Genomic DNA, 18250 nt, shown 5'->3' on the forward strand with positions numbered 1-18250 from the left:
TGATTGGGGCTCGGGAAGTTGATTTTTAGCCAACATTTCCCAGTGTGTCAGAGCTACCTGACAGTACCCTCTCCTTCTTTATTTAAGTGGACTGTATTTACTTTGCAGCTGGGCTCAATATCCTGTCGAGCTTTGTGATCTGACTCCCAGCAACCCACTCTCCCTGCCTGACATTTTCATTACAGAAATGTGGGCTATGGGGGAAGCTAGCGACTCTGCTGTGGGGTATGCTCATTGAGTTGTGGTTAACATGCTGCCATGGCAACTCCTATTCATTCACTGTGGGATAGAAATGTTTTTAATCGCCCTGTACTACACAAACAGTCTGACTGCAAAAGTATTGACCTAGCAGCCATATATCTGTAAATTTCTTTTGTCAAGGAAGGCAAAGCACATGGACACAAATCAGCTTTCAGTATCCCAATAGACATTTGGTCTCTTACCTCAAGAAAAAGATAAAAAAGGAAATGGACTGGTTCCTATATAGCACCTATTTACTCAAGTTGAGCACTCAAAGCGTTTCTTACTTTTCTCTCTGATATTCTCACACACGCCAATGGATGCACTGGGGGAAACTCGGGGTTCAGAATCTTGACATATGGACTGGAGAAGCCAGGGATTGCTCCAGTGACCTTCCCACTGGCAGCTGACCTATTCTGCCACCTCATCTACTGCTGCCTTTCTGTTGTTGGATGTTTACAGTTAACAGATACTCACAGACTGGCATAAATCCCTATTCTAATGAATGCACATATAAGAGCTTTCTTATCGTTTATAAGTATTAGCTTAAATACGAAAGCTAACTGGTGAAAACCAGCCCAAAGAACACTTTGCAGAAAAATGTGACAATTGCAATTCTACTGCAGAAATGAGTACGAGTAGACTGTGTTTTTTGGCTGGGGTCACCATGTGCTAAGCTTTAACATCATTCTGGGTGTGAGGTTATAGCTTTATGCTAGCTTGTTTTTTGTAGATCGTTGTAGAGCTGGTGTTGTGTTCGCAGCAGTGGATAGATTTGTCTGCCTGGGCACAATATTCATTTTACCATCATGCCATTATCCTGTTCATATCTATCTCCCTATGCAAATACTGAAATCTGATGATTGTAGGGCAGAGGGCATATTTGTTTTTGTTTTTTCCTTCTGATTAGCCAGTATAATTGATGAATTTGATTGAAATGTTAATATTGAAAAAAAAAAAATAGATCTGCAAACAGTGCTTAAATAATACCAATACATCAGTTGACCAGTAGCATTGGACTGGCGGATAATTAACTTCCAAAAAATACATCAGTCTTAGACCATATGTTGCCTAGAACGTATCAGTATCAATATATGCAACACATGCTTCGGGGAAACTGGGTATAGTGTCACCATATTGTGTGTGGTACATGGTTGCCCTGATTTCTTTAATGGACATTGTTGTGAAGATAATTAATCATCTAAATGTAGACAGTGTTAATACAGTTTATACAGAATTGTTGTTTTGGGGACTTTGTGACAGTGCAGTTTGCTTATTGTTATTAACACTGGACACATAGCAACATGGACATGTGTCTGTGGTTACCTGACATATAAATCTAAAATTCCTTCTACATCTGGTTTGATGTCCAGAAAAATTTGACTGGTTAGCTGCTAAATATTTTACTGGTTTCATCAGCAAGTCACTAATCTGGTTAGTTGCTGCTGCTTGATGCCCAATGAGTGATCGGTACTGTAAAAACATTCTTTCTAACAGCGTTAAATGTATTAAATAAAGATGGGAAATCAGGCATAGGCCCAGGTGTGGGATTCAAAACATGAACAGACAGTGACCTGGATGTCCTGTGGCTGTACAACATCCTGTCATACACATGTGGATCTGATTGTAAAAAGGCTGCGGCTTGTTTGCGTTTTTCCACAGACAGTGTGTTGTGATGACTGGGCTCCGTTTCACAAGGCACAAGAGCACATAGGATCAAACAGACTCATCTAGGTCACTTCATTTCCCTCATGTTTAGCTGCCATTGATTTCCTTTAAAGCTTGATACACATGCATCGCCCTGACCTGCTGGATAGCCATTAGTGGCCTGTGAGTGAAGTGAAGAATTGTCAACTGAAACGTTACAGCAGTGCAGATTTTAAAAAAAAACAACCCCTCAGTGGCACCGAGCAAACTGTTCCTTTTCCTCATGTGCTTTGCATTGCAGTTGTTTTTGAAGGAAGTGCATTAACCACAAGAACATGTTTTGAAAGTTGTTTTGAACAGATGTGCTGGGACTGCCTGCACCATTTCCTTTTGTAGCAATGACGATGAAACATCATTATTTAGAAAATTTAAATTGTAATTGATTACAAAATGATTGTGGCAGACCAGTAATAAGTTCAGAGTATGCGCTGCCTCTTGGGTAATGTGCCCTGGGATAGGCTTCATGGATGAATGGATGATTAATGTAACGAATCATCTCATAATTAATTTTTCTTTGATTCGTATTCCACAAGCGAAACACGCTCCCTTTTATGGAAGTGGGGTCTGATGCTGACATTAATTCATTTCATTGCCTTTCAAAGTGAAATGATTTGGAATAAAACATGATGCTGAATAACACCCGCTTTTCTTTCTTTCTTTTCTTTTTTTTTTTTTTTTTTTTGCACAGGTTGCTTTGAGTGCTGCATCAAATGTTTAGGCGGCGTGCCCTATGCATCTCTGGTGGCTACGATCCTCTGCTTCTCTGGTGTCGCCCTATTCTGTGGATGTGGCCATGTGGCCCTCACTGGCACTGTGACCATCCTGGAAAACCACTTCTCCAAGGTCACCAGCGATAATGCCATGCTCACTGACATGTAAGTGGCCTCATACTCTGTGTGCTCTAAATAGCTGCATCAAATGTTTGCCAGAGTCTGACAGATGGATTACTTACTTGGCAGTTAGTCTGATTTTTTTTTTTCTCTTTTAATATTATTTCCCCTTTAATATCAGATGTATTGTACGTCATGCTCACTGGTAAAAGTGTCTCTGCATAAGCATTGCAGTAAACACAAGTCCAAACCATAAGATGGATAGCGTTTTTAATGAGGTTGACTTTATGTAGGCTATTTTTAGATGACGTTGTCTCCCACATTTACCTTATCCATGAGAGCAGTCCTAATATGGACCCTTTTTTTTACAATGCAGTCCATTAGTCCTGACAATAAAAGACGAATAACATAAACCAGGACTGCACATATGTTTTGTGTTTGGGTGGATTTAGAGTGCACTGTTTAATTTAAGACGTCCTCAGTCTGTCTCTTGGTAGATGATTTGCAGAGACACGCATCACCTGTTGTCTCCACATTTGGGCTTATTGTCTGTCCACACTGAGAAACTGTCTGTCACAACAATAAAGATGAACCTTCTCTGTATAGAATACATGCATATGCATTGTATGGAACTATTTTTAGCTTCTTTTCTCTTTTTTTTTTAAAGGCCGGTTTTGGCCAACGTTTTGAAACTTATCCCAGCTTTATTGGCACAAATAAACTCATATGTAATATTTCCTTTAACAGAATACAGCTGATGCAGTATATCATCTACGGCATTGCTTCATTTTTCTTCCTCTATGGGATCATTCTGCTTGCTGAGGGTTTCTATACAACTAGCGCAGTCAAGGAACTGCACAGCGAGTTCAAGACCACCATCTGTGGACGATGCATCAGTGGAATGGTATGTAAATACCACACTTTTTTTTTTTTTTTTTTTTTAAATAGAGCACACTTTAAAAAAGGTTTAATGACACTGTGACATTCCTGTGTCTTTAGTTTGTGTTCCTCACATACATCCTGGGTGTGGCATGGCTTGGTGTGTTTGGCTTCTCTGCTGTGCCCGTCTTCCTCTTCTACAACATGTGGTCTACCTGTGCTGCCATGAAGTCTCCAATGGCCAACTTCACAAACATTGATTCCATCTGCGTGGATGCCCGTCAGTATGGTGAGAGAACAGCACTGTTTTTCTTCATTGAGATACTCAGTGAATAGCTTCCTGTTAGTATACAGACCAATACCGTATTATACACACCACTGTTACTCCTTATAAGAAAATCAGGTCTGTGTGGGGCCTCATTATCATTTAAAAGGTCCTACAAGGTTCATTTATGCAGTTATTTACAAGAAAAAGGTAAGAGGACAGTACTGATAAAAAATGAGCCAAATTTATTATTTTTGTTTTAGTCTACAAAGTTCAGACTAATAGACAAATAAATGCATAAAATAATATAGCCTACTTATACATACTCTCAAATGGCACATGATAACTATATAATTTATATATAATTTTAGGTAGGTTACCCCCAGGGTTATAATATGTTTCCATTATAACGTTAAGTGCACAAGTTGAGCCTAATGACTGCTGTCTTTGCAGTTCTTATGATGGTGAGGAAATCCTCATGTTTAAAGTTGAGCATGTCTCTGAAACACTGAATTGTTATCAGCTTAGTAGTACTGCAGCTCGGCGTTGTGTTTCTTAGGTTTGATCATGATTTGCATGAGACAAGGCTACTATTGGTTGCAGGTGTAAAGGTGCTTTTTAATTTTATGACAACAGGAATTATCCCGTGGAATGCCACACCAGGCAAGGCCTGTGGATCAACGCTAGGTGACATCTGCAACACCAATGAGGTAAGGCGTGCTTGTGCAAACATCACTCATCCCAGAAGTGGCACACAGAGCAGGGTGACATAGGATTCTGTTTATTGAAGACTAAACACTGTTAACGCTGCCTGTCTTTTTTCAGTTCTACCTGTCTTATCACCTGTACATCGTAGCGTGCGCCGGGGCAGGAGCCACTGTCATCGCTCTGGTAAGCTTCCGTTTGGTCTCTCCATCCTCACGTTTTAGTCCATCTTCACATGGTTTGTATTAGCAGGTCATGTGTCCAGTGCTTTTCTTCTCATTCCCATATGGTTAATGTAGCCAAACCAATGATGATAACATAGTCTTTTCCAAAGCTCCAACTTCATTTTGCTGTTTACCCTCAGCTTAGATGGACATGACCCTATTTTGAACAGTTGCTTTTTTGTGCCATGATTAGGATTCTTTTTTAGAAATGACACTTTAAAAAAAACTGTTAGAATTCTATAAAATTATACTTCATGATCTTTAACATTTTACTGCTGCAAACTTACTGGCCACTTTACTAACTTGTCACAATATTAGTGACGAGGAGGTCACTGGCATGTACTCTTACCACCTTTTCTGTTCTCTTCCACCAGCTGATCTACATGATGGCTACTACTTATAACTTTGCTGTTTTGAAGTTTAAGAGTCGAGAAGACTGCTGCACTAAGTTTTAAACCGTTTTAGGAACACAGTGCACCATTCAAGGCTGTGCTGAGTAGACACCGTTGCCACTGACAACAGTTGAACTAAAAAAAAAAACAACAAAATCTGAGAATAGAAAAAAATCAACATCTCTCCATTAGTAATCACAAGACATGTAAATAGCTGACTGTATACTTCTCTTAGCATTTGGTATCCAGGGATAATGCTCGTCTGAGGACACCTGATGAGAGTTGTCTTCAGAGTGGGATGATGGTGTTTAGTTGACTGGTTTGTTCTGCTTTCCTTTATACTTACTTATTGAAATATGTCACCAGCAGAATTTTTTTTTTTTTTTTTTTTTTTAAATAGAAATGTGCGCAGCTAGAAATCCACAATAGTGTTATTTATATTTGTAATTTGTGAAGGTGGTTTTGGCCTGCACAAACCACATGAGTAAGTTAGATTAAAAAAAAAAAAGACACACACGCAGCATTAAGAATGCAGTTATTCACCTTCCATTAGCTGGCGAGCTTCAACTCCTGAGACACTTGTAAAACAAGTGTGCAGGTTTTAAAAAAGCTGCCATTCTGAGATCTGATAAATACACTAGACTGCACGTGGCTCATATAGACGTACAACACGTGGGCATCTGATGACGAATATTGAAGGTGTTCTCAGGCTTAATATTTTTTGATTGACAGATTAGCATTTTGGTGTGGATGGATTTTAGTACAAACAATCTGTAAAATGAGCTGTGATGGCGGCAAAAGTGCCTTGTCCTTGTATTTCTTTGGTTTATTTGCTTAGCCTTAAAATCTTTCAGAACCGATGTGTGAAACACGGAAAACCTTCAGTATTATTAATTTTTTGGGTCATGAGTTAGATTCTAAACTGAACTAAAATGTTTTATTCAATGTGTTATGCTGATGAGTATTACCACAACCAGCTGTGTATTGTAGAATTCAAAGTAACTGCACATATGGAAAGTAGCAGAAATAAAGGGTTAGGCCAGTACCGTGCATATAGATCTGCATGAGGCCCTATTACTCGGATTAATTCCATGTATTTTATAAAAAGAGAAATGATCCTATTTTAGAGTACAGTATTTTTTTTTTTTCTATGAGAGCTGATCCTGATATTACCCCAGCTACGAAGTTGGCGTTTTGTTTCATACATTTTCCTTTATTCTTTCTCAAAGTGCCATTAAAGAGCCATTTGTTTTTATCTTAACACTGAGCCTGCATGCTTACAGTTTTCAGATACTTTGATCTGTTTATAGTTACTTATACTCCATATTTCATATATTTAAATTTCTCCTAAGTTTTTCAAAGACTGTAGCTTTTACTTTCTTTATAAAATAAACAATCTTTGTTTACAAAAAGAATCCCCACCTGGTCTATTTATTATATATCCTACAGCTCAGATTTGCAAATTTCAGAATCTTGTGCTTTGCACTAACCTAAGCTTTTACAGCTCTGCTCATTTTGCATGTACAGCCTCTCGCTATCTTCCTCCACTCATCACCTCATCTTTTAAGTGTCATTTCTGTAGTATTGTGTGTAGCGAGGTAATAACGTCGAGTATTAGTAATGATTGTAACAGCACTGTTACAATACCCGTAACATTTCTTTTTCCACAGTGTCCTTTTTTTGTTAAAAAAAAAAGCATAACTTTACGTTCGTGTATGTCCATAATGTACGTACTGTAGCTCTGACTCCTGTAGCTTGCTTTGCATCTTTGACATGCTCACCGGCCATCCACCTCACCCTTCTCTTCCAGATCCACTTCCTCATGATTCTCTCAGCAAACTGGGCCTACCTTAAGGATGCCAGTCATATGCATGCCTACCAAGACATCAAAATGAAGGAAGAGCGGGAGCTGCAGGACATCACCTCACGCTCAAAGGAATGCCTCAATTCCTACACATAAGGATATTTCAAGCTTACAATCCACACGCACACATACATAAGCACACATACTTACAATAACAGACACTGTGGCCAACCACTGTGGGCCCTCTGGACCAAGGCGACTCTCAGCTAAAATAACATGCCAACTGACACTGTGCAGTACTAACCAGGCTCCTAACAGACTAATGCATCAGTGTTGCTTTCTGCACTAATTGTTTCACAACTGCTCTGTGAAGTTTCATTCATGCTAATTTTTATTTTTCATTTTCTGTAGGGAAGAGTGATCTGAGTTCTGATGTTCGTGTGTTTTTATAACCTTTGTTGTATTTTTTGCTGGTGAAGCTTGTGACATTGCACTATTCCTACACAGCACACCAGTGTTTCACAGTCTTGCTCGATCCTTCTTTAGTTTTCAGCTAAGGAAGATGAAACATTTTGGTTTTTGTTCTGTTTTGCAGATGTATTATACAAATGAACAGCCTTACATCCAGAGTTGTGCATCACACCATACTGACCTTTTTAGGGAAAGTAAACCAGATTCTTTTATAAAATAGTTGGTAATACATGCACTATAAATCTATAATCCTTGATGATTATGAATTTACTTGCATTTCCATCTCAGTTGGTGATTGTCTGAATGTTGTTCATTAGTTATGGATTTTTCCTGTACAGCTACTTAAGTCATAGCCTACATTACCTCTACCTCAGGTGAGCACTAGAGCCTATGGACAAACAATTCCCATTGCAAGGTGTAAAATAAACCAATTCCAGTTGTAAAAAGATGTCTCAAAGATATAGTAGATAGGTTTGTGTAGCTACACCCCCACACATGCACAACAGTTCAACTGATTCACAGTACTATAGACTTTGGATAATGCTACAAGAAAAACTTACTCTGACCTGTACGTATTCATTTAGGCACATAGGAGGGAAAAAACAAAAACATCAGTAATTGCCAATGAAGAGTTGTGATGGCTAATAATATAGCAGTGATTATCTGCAACATGCACAATATGATCAAAAATGACTTGATTTAACGGAAATCCTATTGATAAGCATAACTATGTCACATGTGTTTGTTACAATTTGAAAACAGAACTGAAGAAGTTCAGTTAAATTTATTACAGGTCAAATTTTTTCATTTCTTACCTTTTTTCACAATTTTCTATAATTGTATATTAATGTGCAATTTTCACAATGTTAAAATAACAACTTGTAATCTTTATTAGCTGAGTTACAGGGATAATTCGAGATGTTACTTTGTTGTATAAAGACGACCACTTCTGTGGTGACCTGTGATGTACAGTTATGTACACTGACTTCAGTAGTTGGCAGTGTTTGCCCATTTCCTGTTTTTCTAACAGAATATAAAGCTATGTAGCACATTAGTTATAGATCTTTTTTTTAGGTTCTTTTAATCACTTGAGAAGTATACTTTGTTTTGTTGCCTGATAGTATGCCTGTATTTTCTATGTATGTCAAGGGCTTCCTCATGATTAACTGATACTTAACTTTCCAACTGTCAAGCAACAATTAGCCACAACAACAGTCCTTTAAACAGTTGTATAAAATTATAAATGGTAAATTCAGCCAAAGTATGAATGCCAGTGTTAAACAGTATCTGTTTGATACAGTGGTACAGACCCTACAGTGCTTTATGTAGGACTGGCAATAGGTGTGGTCGAGCGGATAGATGACAGATGTACATGAAGGTAATGTACGCCACATCTTGTCTTTGTATGTTGTGTTTCCTGTTAAATGAACCAAAAAAGTAAATACAAGGCTATCTATCAATCACCAGGAGGACAGTAATCAGTTAAAAGAAAACAAACAAAAACCATCCTGTCTGACTGGAAACCCCTTTATGAAACAACTTCACCGGCCTGTTGACTGTTTTTATGAAAATAAATAAAAATGTTTTTTTTAAAAACGTTCTTCCAATTGTGGTGCTTTTGTTCTTTGCATGATAGAATTGATTGGTATACAGATTTAAAAAATGCATTTATTTGAATTTCATACAAAAAAGAAAACATGTAGGACTGATAAGCAAATTCTTGAAATATCTGTTTTTATACACTTCAGATTATGATGCCACAAACTGATGGTCAGCTCACCAAAAATCATCATCTTCATCCTTGTGTGAATATGCTGCAATGCTGAGACAAAATTGAGTTTATTAGTGAAAGCCTCGAGGGACAGAGTTTAAAAAAAAAAAAAAAAAAAAAAAGTAAAACAGTTTAAAATTAACAACATGAATCCAGAACAACAAAAAAAACCCCCTCAAGTATAAAGTACGACCATGATAAACCACAAAAGCAATTAAATGTTATTGAAAGAGGCTTATGTAAGTCCTGCACAGCTTTTGAATTAGAAAGCGGAAATAGTTTGTCTAGCCAAGTCAACGGTTTTAATTTACCTGTCTTCTTTATCCTCAGTCAAACTCTTGGCCTCTGGGCTTGCATATTCTGCCTCTTCTCTTCGAGAGCTCTGTAGAAAAAAAAACAATCCCAAAGAACTCCAGTCTGCATCGAGTCTCCTGTTTCATTTGTACAGAAGCCTCAGACAAACATGGATGCAACTTACCTGTGCATGTTGCTTCCCTCTTGCTTCCAAGACCATCTTCATGTATTTGTCCAGTGGATTTTCACTTTTAGACTCATTATATTTCTCTCCACTGATTTCTTCATCTACTCCTTTCTTAACCCCGGTTTCTTCTTCTTCTTCCTGTTTTGGATTTTCCACCTCTTGCAAAAGCTGATTAGAATGGGATGTTATCACATTAAACATTCATTTAAGGTCGCCTTTATGAGAAGTTTAGATAGTTTAGCTTATAAAAAGGATTTCTGCAGGAAGTGGGTCTAAGATAATCATTACCATCTCTTTCTCTAGTCGCTCAAGTTCTTGCAGCTCTCTCTCTCTGGCTTCTTCCTGCTCCCTTTGTCTTTTTTCTTCCCTTTCTTTCCGCTCTCTTTCCCACCTTTGTTCTTCATCTTCTTCCTTTTCAGATTCAACCAAACTTTGTGGGAGTTCTAGAAATAACATGAGTCATCCTTTGGGTTTAAAGAGCAGTTTACTGAAAATTGGCGGCAAAATGAGCCAACTGATTTTTACAGTTTGACTTATGATGTACAGTAAAAAAAAGGCTTGTATTGTCATTGGAAGTCAAGAAAGATTATGAATCGTTGATGAGAGAACTAAGACTCACCCGTTTGGCCCTGTGAGTCTATTAGGTCTTTTGGGAGGTCTTGTGGGTGGGGGCCAGCAGGGGCCTCCTCGGAGAGAGGGACAGCAGTGTCCAGGAGAAGCTCTGGAATGTGGCCGGGCTCTGGAGGGAGACATGCACAAAGAGATCTTTTATGCCCCACCATAATGCAACAGGGCCAGAGGACCAGCACAGAATACATAATCAGCGGTCCTTCATCTTCACCATTGTGCAGGGCCACTGAAAGGCCAGTCACACACTCATTAAAAAACAGCCATCCAAAAATTCTAGGCCTCCATACTGGATACATTACACATTTTGTTACATTAGTGATTAAACACTATCAACATATAGTTAATCATTTTCTAGAAATATATTCTAGTGACAGATGGAGCAAACAGAAATTAATCACACAGCACACTTTTCAGCACTCGCATCATGCACAGCAGTCATGGAATTAAAATAAACAGCACATAAACTATGAGTGTTTATCCTGGGATACAGTGAAGATTTTCCAGTATAAGAGGAGAGCTATACTTCTACAATAGATCCCCAGGGAACTTGTCATCTCCACTGAATGTCTTGTAGCTAGTCAAACAGCATGAAGCACTACTATAAAAGAACTTTATGTTCTAACAGTTTAAAAGTTCTCCTTTGATCACAATTTATGGCCCAGAACCTCTTCCTCAACAGCAATGACGCGACCAGACTGCTGAAGCTCAAAGTCGGTTGTATGAGTCACGTACACTGCAAACATTGGCTTCAGAAATACATGACCACATTCTATTTGATTATGCTTTAAACAATAAGGGGAAAATACTAAACAAAAATCAACTAACAACAATGAACAACACTGAGTACCTGATAATCCTCCAGTGAGATCTTCAAGGCTTATCTTCTCAGGCTGTGGGGAAGACTCTGAGCTGGAGAAGACTTGCTGTAGCTTTGGTGGACTGAAGGACACAGTGGCAACATAGGCATTGGTATTCACTGTCTCATCATAAAATGTATGCGAAACACTGCACTGTCCTTGAAAGTGATGCCAGATGATACCTGGAATGGTCGCGTGCTGTGCTCCTGAGCTGAGGACTGCGAGGTGGACTGAGCTCGGAGGACAAGTCCTCTGAGGTCACCACCTCATTGTGGAGGGCAGGAGAGAGCTGCCTGTCAGACGACAGCTGTGGAAGCAGGACTGCAGACACGACTGGCCCTAACAGAAGGAAGGACTTAATATTAAAAAACACATCTGAGGTAGAAACGTGCTCAGAGACTGATGTGTAAAGATCTGGACAGACTGACCTGAATTTTCAAATAATTTCCATAGAAAATATACAGTTTACATGCATGTGTGCAGCATATAAGCACTGAGAACATAAATCATTATTCAGTTTTTTGACATATTACCTTCTGTAAGCTCTCTTTGAAGATTATTCTTGAAGGAAGATTGTGTTGTAGGGGATGGGTGCTTGGATAGAGCCAAGCTTTCATCTGGAGCGTTTCCATTTTTTAGGAACAAAGGCTCGGTCAGCGAATAGAGACTGTGGTCAACAAAACATGTGGCCTGTGGCTGGTTATGATCTTCTGAGAAGGTAACTCTTGATTGTGCAGATGGTAAAGTCTTTCTGGTGCCATTGGAGGGGGATTGGATAGACTGAGGAGACAGTGGTCTGTGTGAGATCTTTGGTTTGTGGGCTAAGTGACTGTGTGAACGGAGAGGGTCGTGTTTTCTAAGAGGAGAGTCAGGGAAATGAGAAGGATGTGGTTGTTGTGGGGAAAGAGGTCTTGGGGGAAGCATGTGTGAGATGGTGGAGCGCACTGCCCTCTGCTGGTAGTTCCTGTAAGCTTCCTCTAAAGTCTCAGCCTCCCTCTGCAGCTCCTTGATCCGAGTCTTAGCTTCAGCTACCAACTCCAAATCAGAATCTGGTACATCACTCCAAGGCGATTTGCTTCCTCCCAGATTGCCATCTATTTCACAAACATCATAACCCACCCTGGCCCTCAGCAGAGTTCTGTCCACATAGATGTCAGGAGGAACCAGCTTGTCAGCGCCGAGCTCTAGTACAGAGCGATCAACAAGAGATGGTTTGGGATTACGCAGCACTTCATTTTCAAGAGCTGCCGGGATCACATGAGTCGCACAAAAGGAAGAGAAAGGGGAAAGGCAAACACGATGAATGTTGAGTACTACTACAGAATACAATCCACCATGAAAAATCAGAAAACCCCCCCAAAGCTAATTAGAAATAATTACATGGGGCTACACCAGAAATAGGCAGTTAAGACTAGAGTGTTGATTTCTTTCTTGCTTTTACTCAGTTTTCTATAAAGACCATCAAAAATACAAATAAAAGGATGAATCAATATGTGCAATGTGTAACTGTGTACAGAACTGTATGAGCTAGAAAAGAAAGCAAGCCTGCTTATGAAAAGCAAAAATAAAGTCAACTGTACTTAAAGCAAGATCATCTGATGTGATTAGCCACATTAACAGGGATGCCACATCAAAGTGTACCTTGCTGAGTTTGGTGAAGCTGCATTTTAATGTCCTCAACATGGTTAGCCATCCACTGGGATTTCTCTTTACACTCTATCAGCTGAACTTTGAACTGGGCACATTGCTCCATCTGCAGAAAAAAATGGACACAAAAGTGAACGACATGTATATTTTTTGATAACCAGAGATTTGAGGGCATACTGCGAACACAAATTCTTCAAGGTGAAGAAAAATTGTTTCCCACAGCAAGGAGCTGTGATGTAGCTGACCTCACTCTGGAGCTGTGCCTGCAGCACCTGTTTCTGGTTGTCAAATTCTTCCGCATCCAATCTGCGAGCACTCTGTAGCCTCTGAAGCTCCAACTGCAAGGATAGTTGCTCTTTGGATGGTTTGCCCAAATCTGAGACAGGATATATACGACTTAAAACATAACATAAAAGTACAGCTCATTTCCCCCAATGCATTTGTCTTCAGTGGGAAAACTGTCAGATGAAAAAGCATCTGGTTTTGTATGGAGCAGTTCTTGACCAGCATGACATTACAGCACATGGGGCCCATTATCATGTCACTGCCTTTTGTTAGCATTGAGGAGAGAGGCCCACTGCTCCTTTGCCCCATCTTTAGACAAGATGAATACTGTAAGCCTCAGAGAGAGGTAAGATTTTCTTTGCCATGGGTAAAAGGACCTCTGTCTCTGCTCCCATTCACTCATCCCCCTTTCCTCATTGGCTGTCTGCAAAGCTACAAACAAGACACAGAGGCCCTACTTTGGCAGGCGAGACACATTCAAGAAGACTCAGCTCAGCCAGAGGCAGTGGGATAAGACTACCAAAAATGCTTCACAGTACACTGCACCTTACACAGTTCACAATGAGCCTATACTCATGCACTCTGAATGCAACACAGGAACTTCAAGAACCTCGCTTATGGCAAAGACTGCAAATATTCAGACTTACCAAAACTAGGATTGCATTTTAGACACAATAAATCTGGTTATATAGTCCCAGGCTATAAGATAATCAGATGTGCATTATTATAAACAGAGTATGCCTGATTGTGTTTTTCATGTTTTTAACTGAATAGGGACACTCTCCTGGTAGACACTCGAGAGCAACCACCACTCTCTACCTGCATGAAGAAGCCGTTTCTCCTCTTGGGCCTCCTCCAGCTGTTTCTTTAGCAGCTGCAGCTGCCCCTGCAGCTCTGCTTTCTCTTTTGTTAAGCGGGGGTAGTCACTCATGCTCTCCATTCTTTCCCTTAACAGCTCCTTCTGTTGAGTCAGCAGAGAAATCTGCTGCTGTGCTGTGTCTAACTCGATCTGGAAAAACAATCCCGCGAGGGATATTAAAAGCATGGGAACCGAATCGCACTGGATGGCATGCATTTATCACAGAATTAAACTGAATGCTAATATAATTATTTATCATTTTGCCTCACGTCCACTGAAAAGGGTGAAGTTAACAAGGATGGATGGATTTGGGTCTTTACCTGCAGCCGCTTCAGCTCTGAGCACGTTTTACTGTGGTCCTCCAATTTGGCATTAATTGCAGCTGACTCCTTTTGGATACGGACAGTTTCCACTGAAAAATACAAAGATGTGAAAGCAGACAAAGCACAGGCAACAGAAAATTGGTCATAAATCCTTCACTGACTGACATACTTGCCTTTGTTTCTGTTCTCACTTTCTGTGAGCTTTTCTGTTCTCTTGATGTAGTCCTCCTTTAGTTCAAGCTGATACCTGATTTAAAGACAAGATGAGACATTTAAAAGCAGGACTAAAACTAAACAGTACAAGACAATGTGACTTGTTGTTCTTTCTACATTACACAAAGCAAATACTCGACCTAGTGATCAACTACAGATTTGCAAAAGCAATGTTGTCCTCTGTCAAATACATGGTAAAGTCCTCTTGTGTATGTTACTCTATTAATTGCTGTTGCTGCTGATAGCTCTATTCTTTTGATAAAAAGAAAATCACTTAAGTTAAATAAAGGTTGGTACATTAATTAACTCAGTGTCATTGAGATATATTTACTGCTTTATTTAGCAGGAAAATATTTGAAATTCACCAACAGGATTACTGTATTGATTTTTATGTCACAGATAATGATGATAATGTATACTGTATAGTATACACACAGTACTGACAGCAAGTACCTGGAAAGTTCATTCTTCAGCTTCTGGTCATACGTGTCCTCCATGGTTTTCACAGCCAGTTCTCTCCTCCTCAGCAGCTCTTCAGCTGTCTTGATCTTCTCCTCATGGATTTGACAAGTCCTATTACCATAAAAAGACAACAGCAATAACTATGAACCTGTGACCACAATGGAAGAGTGCAGCATCATTTCACTCAGATAAATAGTCATAAAAAATTCTTACTTTTCGAAGGCTTCTCTTCTCATCCTCAGCTCATTTTCTCTGCTACGTAGTGTTTCAATTTCCTTCAGCGCTGACTGTCTCTCAATGTATAAGTTCTTTTCTTCAATCTATAGAGAAGCGAAGTGGAAATAAGAGATAATTAGTCTATCTTAAATTTAAGGAGAAATAATTTGAATGTAAACTGTAATGCTCAGAACCACCCATAATCAAATTGCAGTGGGATATAGAAGCCTGATGCCAAATCATACATACAGCTCAGGAAATGAGCAGCAAGGTTTGAGGACTGAGAACAATTTAAAAAGATCAAGTGATAGCCAGTAAAAGAAAGTTAGGTAAGAAGGCCAGAATCCTCAAACTGACACCAGAACTTTAAGGTGATATTATTAGTAAAATATTCATCTGGGTGTCAGACCTTTGAAATCTTACATTACATGTTCAAGGTTTATATGAGAAAAAGAGCACCTCATTGTAGCAGCCATTTACCTCTTGCTGTTTTTGCAACCGATCAATAGCATTTTTCTCTCGCTCCATCAGGGCCTTTGTCTTCATTTCATAAGTCCTCTCCAGCTCCTGCTTCAGCCTTTCAAATTCTTTATGAAATTTGGATTTTTCTTCCATCCTCACCTTGGCAATTTCAACTTCTTTAAAATGTTCTATCTACAAAAGAAGATGAAGAAAAAAAGACAACATTGAGGCGACCCAACCTGGAGGAAAACTATGTGACCAAATAAACCATGTTTGTTACGAGTGTGTACCTTTAAGTTCATTTCTGTTTCCATCTGCACTTCAATGTCTTTTCTATACGCAGACAGTTTTGACTGTAATGGAAACACTTTGTCCTCATTGTACCCCAAACCCTCGTATTCCCGATCTATTGTTTTCATCTTCTCTACTGTGAATGGAAAGACAGGGAGAACACATTAAAACTCTTTGTTGGAGGGCATGAATATAAAAAGGCCAGTCACCGTCAGACATCAGTTCATACCAAGAGACTCTCCATAACTTGTCTGAGTGTCGGCATCGTGGCACAGGTTCCGAGTATAATGATCTGTTAGCTGTGTTAGAAGGCTGATCAGGAACCCTGGTAAATAAAGACATAATAAATCACTGGAGAGACTCTCGAACAAAAGCAGTTTTATTAGAAGTAGAAGGAACAGGACACTGTACATACCCCTATCATGGTTTTCTTTATTTGAAGACTGTAAGAAAATAATAATGGCGCTTTTATTAGTAATTACACTATGTCTTAATACTTATATCAAAAAGATGTTCGAGGTTCAAAATAATTATAAATACCAATGACTTGTAAAGGTTTGATTCAGGGCGTATTTTAAGAAGCTGAAGAAGGTCTTCTTTTGTAAAAACCTGTAAAAGTAGATCAGAGACCTTCATCTCCATCTTCTTGACACCTCAAGCTACATGTACATAAAAAGTCATACACACCTTGTCTTTAGATAATCCGCTTTCAGGATAGAACACAGAAAGTGTGTACTCATACCCAGAGTTCTGGAGATGATCTGCCACTATGCTGTTACAGGCTGAAACTAAAATGGGTTCATGTTTCACATGTGCTGGCCTGGGAACTGGTTCTTGGCCTGCCAAAGCTGGGTACTTTAACTCCTGGATGAGCTGATTTCGCAGCTGTGCCTAAATAAGATCCGAATAGTCAAAGAGAAGGATGAAGACCAAACACTGAACATTGCTACAGTGCTGTGAAAAAGTATTTGGCCCCTTTGATTAACTGTAATTTAACACCTTTTTTTGTAAAGTTGAGCTCAATTTCACTATCCACACCCTGGCTGATTACTGGCAGACCTGTTGAATCAAGTAATCACTCAAACAGAAGCTGTCTCACAAAGTGAAGTAAGCTAAAAGATCCCAAAAAGCAACACATCATGCAACACGCTATCAGTGTGGAAAGAGTTACATCACCACTACTAAAGCCAGTCTCACTATCCAATTGTTAGAGCTATAAAAAGTGGTGACCTTTCTGAAGAATGCCCAGCCTACCAGAATTACTCTAAAAGCAAAATGACAACTCATTCAAGATGTCACTGAGTTCCAAGGAGAAAACCACTGAGCAAAAGGCTCAGCTCACATTTGCCAAAAAAACGTATTGATGATCCTCAAGACTTTTGGAGAAAGCGGAATAATGAGACGAAAGTTTCACTTTTTGGAAGGTTTGAGTCCCATTACATCTGGCTTAAAACTAACACAGCATTTCATAAAAAGAACATCATACCAACAGACATGGTGGTGGTAGTGTAATGGTCTATGATCTAGAAAGTCCTGAAGGAAAATGTCTGGCCATCAGTTTATGCCCTGAAGTTCAAGCACACCTGGGTTATGCAGCAGGACGATGATGAGAAACCTGCCAGGAAGTCCACCTCTGGATGCCTCAAAATAATGCCAGATGAATGTTAAATTCTAATTGCTTTGACATAACCGTAAACAGTCCATAAATGCTTAAAAACCTTTCAATGTGGATGAATTTAACAATTGTGCAAATAAGAGTGCACTATAAGTCCTCCATGGTGATGTGAAAGAAATCGAGAAAGGCAAATACTTTTTCACAGCAATGTATAATAATAACAGCACCGTTATTAACATTGCTTACCTTGAGTGTATCAAGAACTCCTTTACTTTTAAAAGTCTGATAGAGTCTTTTCCTCAGCTCGTCAGGGGATAACGCATCTTCCTTAGAGGAGGACATAGCTGGGATCTTTGCGAGACCTGACATAAAACAAACAGAAGCAGACAATTGGACGACGAGTGTGAGAATAAAAACCTTCGCTTTCAAAAACTTTCCCAAGTATTATTGGTTGTTATCAAAATTGTATTCCTCTATCTTCGCAACATGTGCACCATGTGTATCTTAAGAAGAAGAATACTCACCTGCCTGACGACCACAAACCTTCGCGTCTCTTTTCTTGTTCTTGAAACATTTAAATCCACCGTCAACGGAAAAGCTTGGTTCCGTGCATGCGCATAA

At 39.3% G+C, this 18250-nt stretch overlaps 2 protein-coding genes across 3 annotated transcripts in view; one reads left to right on the top strand and one right to left on the bottom strand.

The window, feature by feature from the left end:
- The window catches only part of gpm6bb (glycoprotein M6Bb), a 29389-nt gene extending 20272 nt beyond the window's left edge, over positions 1 to 9117 (top strand). Inside the window, exons 2-7 of one of the 2 annotated variants that reach the window (XM_085250332.1) lie at positions 2636 to 2822; positions 3525 to 3681; positions 3777 to 3945; positions 4558 to 4631; positions 4747 to 4812; positions 7053 to 9117. In XM_085250332.1, the coding sequence (XP_085106458.1) occupies positions 2636 to 2822; positions 3525 to 3681; positions 3777 to 3945; positions 4558 to 4631; positions 4747 to 4812; positions 7053 to 7202 (803 nt within the window). In that variant the 3' untranslated portion in view covers positions 7203 to 9117. Of the gene's footprint in view, positions 1 to 2635; positions 2823 to 3524; positions 3682 to 3776; positions 3946 to 4557; positions 4632 to 4746; positions 4813 to 5224; positions 6658 to 7052 lie in introns of those variants that run through there. The other variant, XM_085250333.1, reaches the window with a different exon arrangement.
- Positions 5302 to 18236, bottom strand: ofd1 (OFD1 centriole and centriolar satellite protein). The gene is made up of 23 exons (XM_085250331.1): positions 18154 to 18236; positions 17876 to 17991; positions 16702 to 16905; positions 16555 to 16623; positions 16430 to 16457; positions 16244 to 16339; positions 16014 to 16150; positions 15742 to 15915; positions 15259 to 15365; positions 15037 to 15156; positions 14544 to 14617; positions 14368 to 14459; positions 14008 to 14197; positions 13149 to 13279; positions 12898 to 13009; positions 11790 to 12500; positions 11439 to 11595; positions 11247 to 11338; positions 10389 to 10508; positions 10058 to 10212; positions 9767 to 9937; positions 9600 to 9670; positions 5302 to 9339 (listed from the first exon to the last, which is right to left on the bottom strand). Exons 2-23 carry the CDS (start codon positions 17969 to 17971, stop codon positions 9294 to 9296), a joined length of 3153 nt encoding a protein of 1050 aa, XP_085106457.1. The 5' UTR covers positions 17972 to 17991; positions 18154 to 18236; the 3' UTR covers positions 5302 to 9293.
- Between the last annotated feature and the right edge of the window lie 14 nt (positions 18237 to 18250).

Source organism: Mchenga conophoros, linkage group LG16, assembly GCF_057382185.1.
Source record: "Mchenga conophoros isolate Kocher_MC1m ecotype Shallow Benthic linkage group LG16, M_conophoros_male_GT1.1, whole genome shotgun sequence".
Taxonomy (NCBI): domain Eukaryota; kingdom Metazoa; phylum Chordata; class Actinopteri; order Cichliformes; family Cichlidae; genus Mchenga; species Mchenga conophoros.

Bases quoted from the DNA above. Each gene is read 5' to 3' on its own strand.
- ofd1 (XM_085250331.1), bottom strand. From the start codon at position 17,971: ATGTCCTCCTCTAAGGAAGATGCGTTATCCCCTGACGAGCTGAGGAAA. The intron at 16,624-16,701 runs GTGTGTATGACT...CTACTTTTACAG, and splicing joins GCGGATTATCTAAAGACAAG to GTTTTTACAAAAGAAGACCT. The intron at 16,458-16,554 runs GTATTTATAATT...ATTTTCTTACAG, and splicing joins CAAACCTTTACAAGTCATTG to TCTTCAAATAAAGAAAACCA.